This window comes from Octopus sinensis, linkage group LG3 (genome assembly GCF_006345805.1).
Source record: "Octopus sinensis linkage group LG3, ASM634580v1, whole genome shotgun sequence".
NCBI lineage: Eukaryota > Metazoa > Mollusca > Cephalopoda > Octopoda > Octopodidae > Octopus > Octopus sinensis.
Window position 1 is genome coordinate 115280093 of NC_042999.1, and position 12602 is coordinate 115292694.

General features: G+C 33.2%; 1 protein-coding gene across 1 annotated transcript in view; it reads left to right on the forward strand.

Moving 5' to 3' along the window:
- LOC115209522 overlaps positions 1-12602 on the forward strand; it is a 55086-nt gene that overhangs the window by 23441 nt on the left and 19043 nt on the right. The window contains exons 12-17 of the mRNA XM_029777951.2: positions 21-306; positions 1578-1752; positions 4321-6965; positions 8447-8654; positions 9345-9505; positions 11281-11405. Of these exons, the coding sequence (XP_029633811.2) occupies positions 21-306; positions 1578-1752; positions 4321-6965; positions 8447-8654; positions 9345-9505; positions 11281-11405 (3600 nt within the window). The remainder of the gene's footprint in view (positions 1-20; positions 307-1577; positions 1753-4320; positions 6966-8446; positions 8655-9344; positions 9506-11280; positions 11406-12602) is intronic.

Genomic DNA, 12602 nt, shown 5'->3' on the forward strand with positions numbered 1-12602 from the left:
AAAATATCTTCTGCTTTCAGTTTACCAAGGGTATTGAACTAAATCAAAAGGTTGCGTCTCATGAAATCTTCCAAACAAACAAAACCAAACTTGCTTGTGCCATTCTAGGATTTTCTAAACGTCTTTTGTCAAAGCTGAAACTTGTGCCTGCTACAAATAGTGATTGCTCTGATAACAGCTATTCCTATGATGAGTCACCTCTAGAATTTGCTTATGAATCTGTGAGAATGTATTCAACCATAGTGCAGTACCTCAATAAACCGAATAACGTTGATTCATATACCTGTGCTCCATTTGCTGATATAGGTATGAGATACTTAATTGTATTTGTACTTCCTAATGTTTTTTTACATGTTTGTTTTGGAATTATTAAAAAAAATTTTTGTTTTTATGTTCATCAGTTTTGACAATTATCAACTTTCATAAATGCCGTTAAATTTCCCAATTACTACAGTTGGCTGTAGAACCTGATAATAGTTGATAAATAAGTAATACTATGTTTAAAGTATACCCCACTCTTTTTTCCTTTCCTTAACAGAAGAATTATTTGATTCCATATTAACCAATAAGTTAATGAATAAAAACAAATAAATTTACCTTACCTGTTTGGTCAATATTTGATTGTATTTTTCCCTACTAACTATTATAGCCATTAATATATTGAAAGCTGTTGTGCTGTTTTGTACAAATGTGTGTGTCAGTATGTTTCTATTGAATTTCTTATTTTTGTTTTGCATAGAGTTGATTTCATTTTCTTTTTTTTGATATAACTTTGGAGTTAGGCTGTGTCCCTATATTGAAATATCTTGCTAAAAAGGCCAGTAGATGTGGGGATAAAATAAAATTGTTTTGTTAAATAATTTGGACTATCTAACTTTAAGCAAGTACTGTATTTGATAGTCTACAAGGTGCACGAGTGAATAGGATGCACCCTAGCCTAGACTATACTTTTGTAAAATAAATTATCTCTAAAATAATGTTTTAATTCCTCCACTTACCTGTATAACTTTGTTATTACCAGTAATTATGAGCAATTTATTGCATCTACATTCGATATAAACATACCGTAGGCTAGGCTACATCTACCTGATCTCTGATGTATAATTTTGGCCAACAGTTGCAAGTTTCGAACCTATATTGAGTGCATTGGATGCAGGGGGACTTTTTAGGCCATTTTGGGGTAAAAGGGGTGTGTCTTATAGGCCATCAAATATGGTAAATAGCACCTAATTTATTTTTGTATGGATATACTGAAGTGGTGCACACTATTTCAGTTCTTTTCAACAATTTAATTTTGATCATCTTCCAATTTTAAAATAATTTAACCATTTTGTCAAGTAAATTTGTCCAGGTAATCATCATTCCAGTCAAGATTAAACACCAAACTAATGAAGTACAATTAAAACCTGTGTGATTGTTCTTTATCTCTACCAAAATCTCTCTAAAGAATCACAAGGGTGAATGCGATTTATTTTTACTAACATCATATATTTGCAACCAGCATTTTATTTAGTGTACTATTTTTATCATCCTCCTCCATTTCTTTACAGCTAAAGCTATCTCAAATTGTATTTCAGGCTGTAGTTGGGCTGGAAGCTTTGATGCCCTTGAAAAATGGGAACTTGTTTCGAATCTGTTGGAATCTCTTCTTCATTTAAGTCTAATTTACTGTTATGTTGGTGATGAGAGAGAAGCTAAGTGTTTCATCAAAGAAGGAATAAAACTGTCTTATATTCTGGCATTACCAAGATGGTAAGTTTTCTTCTTTTTTTTTGAAAAAAAAATTAAGGATTAACTGAGATTTTAGTTTAAGGTGTTTGTCTATTAGCACAGATTATGAACTGAAGTCTTGATGCAGCTATTTTTTGTACTTTTAGAAAGGAAAGGTTATTCTGTTTCAGCGATAACAAGTTCAGTCTTCAGTCATTTTAACAACCAGTAAATGACTTAAATTTAAAAATAGTTGTTATGGTCATAATGATTATCCTCATCATGATCAGATCATCTTTATAATATTTCTCTTCCTCATAATCTTCATATTCCTTATAATTCTCATCATGATCGTGATCATCAACCTCATCGTAATCATAACCCAACAATGGCATTCTTCAATACCTCGAATCTCTCGTTCTCAGTGATCATGGGCTTCCACATTTCCAGACCTACTGCAGATCTACTCTTTTATGTCCCTCACCTGTAGGTTTTTGCTTTAGAGAAGTTTGGTGAAGGTACTGTTGTTGTTTTAGATACAGCAAAGCTATTGACCATATCTGTGGCCAGAAAATCTCCTATCAAAACTTCTTACTTATGGGGTTCATCTATTTTTCATCTGGAGTTCTTTCTGCCCCACTCTCAAGCAACTCTGGTGTTCCCTCCTGTTTTGTCCATAACTCTCTTCCTTCTGTACATCAATGATCTACTTGCTGTTACTTCCAGTAATACCTACTTTATGAAGACGATAAAACTCTTAATTTTTCCCTAACTTTTCCTACCTATGCATTATCCTCTTGTAACAGAGATTTTGAGAGATTCCTTCAGTGAATCTATGCCAACCTTATCCCTTTTAACTAAAAAAAAAAAAAAAAGCTTGAACACTGTTTGTAGCAAGAAAACGTCACCATATCACACTCATCTTAAATAGAGCAGCACTTAAAACCCTCCAATTACTGGGCCTCGGCTTCACCGAGGACCTCTTATGGTGAAAGCACAAGATCCTTATCAAGGGCTAGAGAATACTTTAGTCCTTAACAACCTTGGATACTGTACAAGGAAAAAGTGAAGTCCCCCCCACCTCCCATGAAAGATTACTACCCCTATAACTGCGATAGTGCTATTGTAATGGAATCATCATTATCATCACATCCACTTATCCAGGCTTGCATGGGCTGGGTGGAATTTTTTAAAACCAGCTGTCTACATTCACATACCCTTCTTGTTTTCACAGAAGATTGAGAACAAAAGACACCACTTGCATAATGATGACATTCGTTTACAACAGTCACGAGGTGAAAAGACAAAGAGACAGTAACACAGATGCATACATACATATTTATATATATGATGGGTTTTTTTCAGTTTCCATCTACCAAATCCATTTACAAGGTTTTGACCAGTCAGGGGCTATAATAGAAGACACTTGCTCAAAGTGCCATGAAGTGGGACTGAAAATAAAATGGTATAGTTGGGAAGCAAACGTCCTCCTACATAGCTACTGCTGCTGCTTCTATTTTTCCCATTGCTGAATTGGGTTCGGTAGATCTGCCATTCTTTTTTCAGCTGGTGTTATATTGTGTCATGTAGCTTGTCTTTTATTGAATGATGTCATCTGTTGCTATTGGTATACAATAGACGGTGCTAGTATAGTATGCGGTCTACCATGTTGTCAAACAGTATAGCCAGGGTTATCTACCTTAAGCGTTCAGTTTGTAAAGGAAACCAATTTTTCCATTATACGGACATTTACAACAAATTAAACTGCAAGCTGAGCCTGAATGAAATTTTAGAACTAATATTTTTCTTTGTTCTGTATATACCCATGACCACAGCAGTGACACTAACAGGAAAATCTAAAAATACAGGAACTAACTGGTACAATATGTGCTACGAGGTGTGTGGAGCCATAGTTTATCATGTACGACGAGGGAAGATGGTTGAAACAAACGATAACCCCATTCAGATCAACGAAGCAAGATTTACTGGTTGACGAAAATACAATTGAGGAAGAATGCTGAATGGCGACAACACTCCTCTCTCTGAAGACAGTGATGCAGAACAACGAAACAACAGGAACCATGGACGTAGAACTGATTGGCCATGGGTTTTTGGTCTCAAACAAGGCTCAGACTGTCGATACTATTGTGTGGAACGGCATGATGGGAACAGTCTGGTCCCAATTATCGAAAGAAAATGTGTAAGAAGTTCACTAATTCATTCAGATGAGTGGCCCGCTTATAATAATTTAAATGCTATAGGTTATTACCATCTGACAGTGAGCCATCAACTACATTGTGTTAATCCAGTGACCGGAGCATACACTGTAGCCATTGAGTAATCATGGTTAGATGCTAAAACTATGATTCTGACAAAAATGATCTTTGAAATATCTGAAGTGTTTTATCTCTGAAATATTTGAAAGGTAAGGTAGATAACCCTGTTTGACACCGTAGTACACTGCATACTATACTAGCACCGAATAGACCATTACTAAAAAATAATCTAGACATTTAGATGTTGAAATTTAAATACTTGGTAATTTCATCAATGGATTTTTTTGGAGCTGTAAGATTAAATTAATTTCAGATATATACTTTTCCTTTGCAGGAATGCAACATTTCAGATACTGTTGGCTCGTATCAACTTACTTTCTAATAAGATAGAAAGTGCTGCAAAAGCTATGAAAGAGGCCAAGAACATTCTTCTAACTCAAGAAAATGTGGTCAGCAGAAAAATTTATCAAGAAAATATGAAGAAACTTATAACAAATACGTCACCACATAGTATTAATGTTTCTACTCCAGAAATGTTCACAATGGATGATCAATTGATTACTAAATTCCGGTGGTCAGCTGAGTTAAGTGATGAAGAGACTATCATGAGAAAGGATAATACCTGTATTTATGAATCAACACCTTTAAAAGTTGCTGACACTACTAATGTAACCTCTCAGTTCTCTGTTGATATTCCTGTCCTTGATAATGAAGACCATAAGGTTAAATGTGGTTGTCATTGTTGTTCTGATGTGGTTTCACAGGACCTGTTTTTGAAGTATTTAGTCACTCAAGCTGAACTTGAACAACTTACTGGCAATGATATTCTAACTGAAAACATTTTGACAATTGCTGAAGATCAATATTTAAAATCATGTAAACATATCAAAACTAACCTTGAAGGTTTGCTTCAAGGAAAGTCACTTAGCTGTCTTCTAAATCAAATGTGTTCTGAAAATTTTAAAGTTACTCCTGAAAATAGCTTATATATAAACAATTGTTTGTTTACTCTAAGTAGATCCTATCTTGTGAGATGTCATCTAGCAGAAAATTGTAGTCAATTTCAGCTTTGCTATGAGTATGCTAAAAAGGGATTGCTGATATTTCAGAGCAATCATTTAGATTTTAGTAATCCTGAAGTTCTTTATCTTCATACTGGTTTGACTATATGTTTGTCAAATGCTCTGAGATACGTTTCTGATTTTTCAGATATTGAGGAAATTATTTCACCTGATCCAAATTTAGATGTAATGACTTTGAAATTATCAAATATGACTCTACAATCTGAAACTGTGTCTTCTGGAACAATAAAGACTAATATTGATAAATGTGTACAAGACATGGAAGCATTGTCAATTATTGACAAAGCAGATAATAAAACCAAAAGAAATGCTAAAAAGTCAGTGTGTAAATCAAGAAAAGAAGGAATGAAATCAAAATCCAAAAATGATAATCAAAGTGGAGAATATCCAACCACTGTTTTGAACAATGAAACATGTATGTCAGTTGACTCCTACAAATGGCAAAGTGCTCAGGAAAAGTTTAAAGATTGTATGGATCGAAAGACAAAATTGTCTGCTTCAGAGATATTTAAAGACATTACAGCTGAACATTTATCCAGTGTATATGATGATGATGTCATTGCTGAGAGTGAAACTGGTGAAAAATCAGTTGCTCTTGATGTGGATAATGATTTATGTGAAAGGGTTGTGCTAAGTAAGAAATTAAAGACCAACAAAAATATTCCAGAAGTTTGTCCAACAAAGACCGAATGTTCATCTAAATGTGAAACAGATAATTTTGTTGCTAGTTGTACACAATCAATACCTCATGAATCTTCTGCTTCAAGTGTGTATGATATACTTCCTCTCCCAGAGAATGAGTCTCTTGAAAAAGACCAAATACCTTCCAAATTGAGAGACAAGAAAAGACAGCCTAAAGTTAAAACACAATCTCTTTATGATAGTAAATTACCACAAAAGCTAGAAGCTCCCAAATCTCTACCTTTAGAAGTTTCAACTATAAAAGTAAACAAAAGAAGTAGTCGACAGACAAAATCTTTTGCAAGACCTAAGTCTGCAGTTTCCAATCAAATTATTAATTCAGATCTGTTACCTGAATCACACTGTGACTTTGAATCCTGTCAAGATTCTGAGCCAACAAGTAAGCAGGATTCTCCACTTAAAAAGTCTCACAAGACTCTGAAATCAAGACCTACAAGACTGCTAGATGATCAGAGTATTAAATCTAAAATTACTTCTGAATCCCAAAATAAGGAAGAATGTAAAGTTAAAAAGACTTCCAGTCAGAAGTCTAAAATTCCATCAAAAATAATAAAGCCATTATGCAAAGTGGAAAATAATGTGATAATCACCAAGACCACAGCCAGGTGTAAGAGTAATCCAATCATAGAAAATCTAAAAAGTAAAGGTGAATTTGAAAACAATGTCTATAACTTTGATGAGAAGAGTGATAATGAATCTGGTGAAAAGAAAGTGATCAAAAGGAGAGGCCGACCTCCAAAGAAAGCTGTTGGGTGGCAGTCAAGGTTGGCCGAGGCTTCGAATGTCATTGCAAGAGAACACCGCCGTAGTGAAGTGACAAATGTATTAGTTGATAAAATATTTTCTATGTCTCCAGAGCGTCTCTCGGTTGCCAAATGTAACAATATTTGGCAATCACTACCATCGCCTTCGTTTGAACAACATAACACTTCCTTTTCTTCTGATATCGACTCATTTTACCATCCTGCTTGGAAGAATGCTGTAGATGCTGCTGCTGATGATGATGATCCTAGTTTGTTAGGTGATACATCTTTTGGTAATCTATCTGTAAGTTCATCTGAGTTAGTACGAGCTGCAGAAGATAGTGACAGTTCCTCTGAATGTAAAAGGAAACCCAGAGTGCAAAGGAAACCTACTTTGAATCGAGAGAAGTTATCTAGAAAATATAAAACGCCTTCTGAATCTGAAAAGCCAAGTGAGTTTATTTGTTGTTTTCTTTTGTTCTTTTTCTTATTCCTTATTTAGACTTGTAATTTCTATTTTTAAAAAATCTTGAAAAATATATAAATTTGGCAGTACTTCTAGTGAAATATCTCTTGTTTATTATCATATTAGTATCAAATATTGATTTCTAACATGCACACAAGCCTCCAAATTTGTAGTGGAAGAGTTCAGTTGACAGAATTTATCCAGCATGTGGTTGTTGCTTATTTTATGAATCCCAGAGGGTTGAAAGACAAAGTCAATGAAGCTAAATACTCAAAGAATTGCTATTTCCAATATTTTATTGTCACCAAATACTATCAAAAATTTATTGTATAAGAAAAGTTAAAATTTATGCTAGTTTGTTTAAAATATAGTTTAGGTTATAATCAATTGGTAATACTTGTGTATTAATGGGGGCAATATCTAAGGTCAGGGTGAGGTAATAAAATATATTTCAATTTTGAGTGATCAGTTTTTTGGTTGTCTCGTAAAAATATTTATTTCACAACCTCATGGTTTCAGGTTCAATCTTACCTGATGGTAATTTGGACAGGTGTCCTCTTACATAATCTCAGATTGATCAAAGCCTTGTGGATGAAATTTTGAAGATAGAAACTCTGTGGAAGGTTGTTGGAGGAACTGATCCGGTTCTTGGGAGGCAAACTTAATTGGTCGATTGGTTTAGCACCACCAACTGGCCCTCAGTTGTCTCTAGTGAAACTGACTCAGTTGTAAGCATTTAAGCCAAGCCTCCAATTTGACAGTTAACTTTCTCCATCCCTCTAACTAGTCTTAAAGGCTCTGAAAACATTCTTGGTCATTGCTCTTCCTCCTTTGATGGAGTCATTAAAAATAATGAGTAAAATGTACTTTAATGAATGGTTGTCATTATTATGGACATTCAAATGTAAAATACTTGCTCCAAAACTTTACATAGTCATCTATAATTACAGTTAGTTATTCTTAAAAAATGTATTTTTTTAAAGATATGTCAAAAGTTGTGAAAATTGTTTTCTTTGTGTTTTTTTTTTTATGTTGTAAAGATTTGCATAAAACATCAATTGATTTTTCTCATCTTTAAATTTTGTTTTGTTCTTTTGTGAAAAGTTAATACAAATTATGTTTAGTTTGTGATTTGATTTTTGATTGTTGAATGACCATATAAATGCTCCCTTGGTTTATAGTTGTGAGATGTAATGATTTGGTTAAAGAATAACTATCAGATTGATAATGAAGCATAAGTGAAATATGAGGCAAACAGAAATTCTTAAGGTTTGATATTTAGATTAAAGTTTTAAAGTTAGAAGATACAGCATGATGACTTGAAAATATACTGTTTTGTCAAGTTACAAAAATAAAAAAATAAAAAAAAATTTTTACCCTCATCTTCATCTTTCTCTTTTGTCTTTTTCTAATTAATGATAAAATATTTAATATATTTTTTTCTGATTGTTATGTTTTACCTTCTAGACTCTGAATATTTACAGAAGATTATATTGGAAAATGCTTACATGCAGACATCTCACTTTCCTCCATGTTCATTACATAGCTGTATATGCAAAAGTTTAGCTGTTAAGTGTCTTCCAGAAAATCCTACAAAGGCAGCTTTCTATCTGAATGAAAGCCAAGCAGTGACACTTCGTCACAACTTAGCTGTTCATTTAAATAGAAAAATTAGGTAAGTACCAAGCTCCAAGCTGTGTAAAGAAACAGATTAATAGACTCTAAAGCATGAGAAATATCCTTCATTGTATAGAAAATAAAGCAATATCATATTGTAAGAGTTGGAGGAACTATCTTTTATTTTTTTACAGAATAGAGATCATTACCAGTTTGATTAGAAGACTCATAATTTCTCAAAAAGCTAACTTATGTCATAGATATAAGATTAATATTCTTCACTAGTAGAGATTAACATATCAAAATACTAAATGCTATTCACAATTCTTTGATAACAACTGTGTAACACTGTTTATGTATGCATGGTTGACAAAATAAGAAAAAAAGCTTTCAGCTTCTGTTCATTAAAACTGATGAAAATAAACTGAACTTGTTCTTCATATTTTTCATAATGAGCTTCATCTATTTTGTCACATGGATGGTTACTCATACTTATGAATATGATAATATTTAAGCCATTGGTTTTCTCTTTGTTTAAGTTAGGAAACTATTGTAACTCACTCAGTTATTCAGCTTATAGTATTAAATAAAATTCAAATGACATAGAGAATGTGCTGTATTATGGTGTTGAATGTTTTATTAAGTAATATCAAATGTCAAGGAAGTACACATGTCATAAATAAATATTATTTGTAAGATATTAATAAGTTACTTTATTTCTTGTCAAAATGATATTTTTAATATTTAGGAGATTGTTGAAAGATCTAAGCAACAGTGAAGATGTAAAGAAACAATCTGATCCCTCTGACCAAAACACACTTGTAGATAATTTACGAAAGGCTAAAACAGCATTGAAGTTTGGGCAGAAAAAGGATATTATCCCATCTTTAATTGAAGCTATCCATCCAGGTTTGTAAATGTTTGTTTACTTGTGTTGGTGTATATATAATGTTTGTTGTGGCTTGTGTAATCCTTGAAACTATTGTCTCCAGGAAAATAAACTCCTCTGCACAAGAAAATTTATCAGCATATAAGATCTTCTCTGAAACGCTCTTGTAATTACCTTTAGTCTTATGAACATGTTCCAAAATTTTAATTGCAGCATTAACTGAAGACTGTGAAAGGCCAAAAATATAATATAGCAAACACTAAGTTGTGATCATCATTTAACGTCTATGTTCTATGCTGGTATGGGTTGGTCAGTTTAATAGGATTTGATCAAACCAGGACAGTACAGCATATTCCTTTTCTACATCTTGAGCAAGGCTATTTCCCTTCTCCATGGCAAACTGCTATGAAAATGGGATTTTTACAGATCAAATATGTCCCAAATGTAATTGAACTGATCTAAAAGTTTGTTTAATTCACTTACTTCTTTCATGTGCCTTACTGCATATTTTGTTCTAGCTTGATGGTGTTGCACAAAGTCAGTAAATAGTTTCTACCGATTTTCTAGAGGGAAGCTATAACTTCCAAAGTTCTTTTGGGATTGTCTTTCTTGGTACCTAAATCTGGTGATAGCCAAATAGTTTGAAATGCTTGCATTGGTCAGCAGAGGGCACCCTAAAATAATTGTCAATGTTTTAACATCTGTTACCTAAAGTGAGAATTTTCTCAACAAACTGCCATGAAAATGGTAATTTTACTAGTCAAATATGTTCCAAACATATTTGAACTGATCTAAAAGTTTATATAAGTAGAATAATACTAAGAGAATGAATGTGATAAAATTGAGGAGAAATAACAATATTTCAGTGCTATGTCAATATAGAAAATAAGCAGAAACTTGGCACTGAGTATTCAGTGGAAAAATGAATGAAACTTTTTTTTATATGGTTTGGTAACTTTGGTCAAGTCAGAAAGGTCTTTAACTTTTATGACTTGACCAAACTTAGTTTCTGTCAGAATGAATAAACTTAAATCCAGTGCTGCTTCTCCAGCCACACCATACCATATCTGCTTGTGGTATGATGTTATTTTTCTGTTTGATGTTTCCTAAGAATGTTTTATCTCTTTGAGCTGTCTTTGTCGTATTAAATTCCTCATGTCAGTCACCACAAATCATATTTAAACTTTGTAGATGATATAATCTAGTCCTTCCTCCATGCTGCTATCGAAAGTTCACACCTGACACTTAATTCTATCAATGCAAACTGACATTTCTGTGATAACTGACTCCATAAAATATCTGTTTATGTCCATTTTCCCATGCTTGCATGGGTTGGATGGATCTCCTTCAGCACAATAATGGTGTCTCACCAATTGTGGTTTGTTATCGTTTTGTTAGCTTGAGAAAACTTCACCACCTATTCCTAGTTCTTTAGAATCACTATCCTCCTAGACAGGTTGCCTGTGATGTGACTTTCAGAATCCATATCTTATTTATTCATTCACTCTACTCTATAACAGTCATTACTTATTCAGAGTAACTGTTAGTTGTCTTGTTCACTTGAGTGCTCAATGCTGTAGGCAGGATATTTTCATTACAACTGAGAAGCCATGTATCTTTATGGTACAGGGATGACTTTAAAAAATAGTCAATAATATTGTAATGTAATATGATAGTGGTAAGTGTTCAGCGATATGTTTTTTCTCCAAGAAAGAATATCTAATACTTTGTACAATTGTTTTCTAAGATTTTATTTCCTTCATTCTGTATCTCACTTTTGTTTCTTTTTTGTCAGATCTAACAGTTTGTCAAGTGTCTGTGATTCATCCACATCATGATGTCCCATATCTTATTGTTACCCGCTATAGAAACAGCTCTGTTCCAACAGTAATTTCTCTGTCAGGTTATGGCACTACGCAGGTGAGTTGTTTATAAATAATAATCACTTTGATTACTAAAATGTTATCAATAGTTTCGTATTCTTTGACAGAATCAAATAAAGGCAATTCTTAGCTTTGTGTTTTGTACTATTAAATGCTTTGTTCCATAATTAAGAAGGAGTTAGACTGTCACAGATAACATTTCACAAATAACCTGTTATCCACAGTTAAATAAACTGAAACACATAGACTGCATTGTTCAGAAACATAAAATAATGTGAACTCAAGCCTCATAATCTGGTAGTGTAATATGTTATTGACTTTGTCAGCCATTTTACTTTTATAAGAAAATCTTATGACCTTTCTGTTAATAACTAATTGAGCCTTCAAGAATTAGCATCTACCCTCTCTTTTATGACACCATCATAGTAATTTACATGTTGAATAAACTGGGGCTATAATACAGCATGATGACTGCTGTACATTATATATATATATACACATACATACACACACATTATATATATATATATATATATATACCTCACAGAGGCAAAGTGGTTGAGCTCCTTTCAAATGTTGGGCCTCTTATGTTGTGCTTAAGAAGACCATCAAGTCATGGCAGATACCAGTGTCACACAAATGGCACCCATGCCAGTGGCATGTAAAAGCATCCATTACACTTTTGGAGTAGTTGGCATTAGGAAGGGCATCCAGCAGTAGAAAACCGTGCCAAAACAGACTGGAGTCTGGTGCAGCCTTTCAGTTTGCCAGCCCTGGTCAAACCATCCAACCCATACCAGCATGGACAATGGATGTTAAATGATGATGATGATGAATATGAGAGGTTTAGTTCACTGATGATATAAACCAATAGGTACGCTGTGTAAGTGTTATAATTGGTCATCTGTTAGGTTCCAAGGTCACAGCTGAGGCTGGAGCTAGGGATCTGTAGTAGGCTTCCAATTTAGCAGGTATATATTAAAGGAGAAGGAAAACAAAACCAAAGCAGGATGAGTGTCTCAGGTCATTTAGAATATTTAATTAGAGTAAGGTGAATTCTTTTTTGATTCACCTTATTCTAATTAAATATTCTAAATGACTTGAGATTATATATATATTTATTTATTATTTCTTTATTATTATATAAATGGTCTTGCTTCTTTTTTGTTTCATCAACACTATGTGAGTTTTGTTTGTTTCACATAAATAAATTGGATGGGATTCAAATTAACAT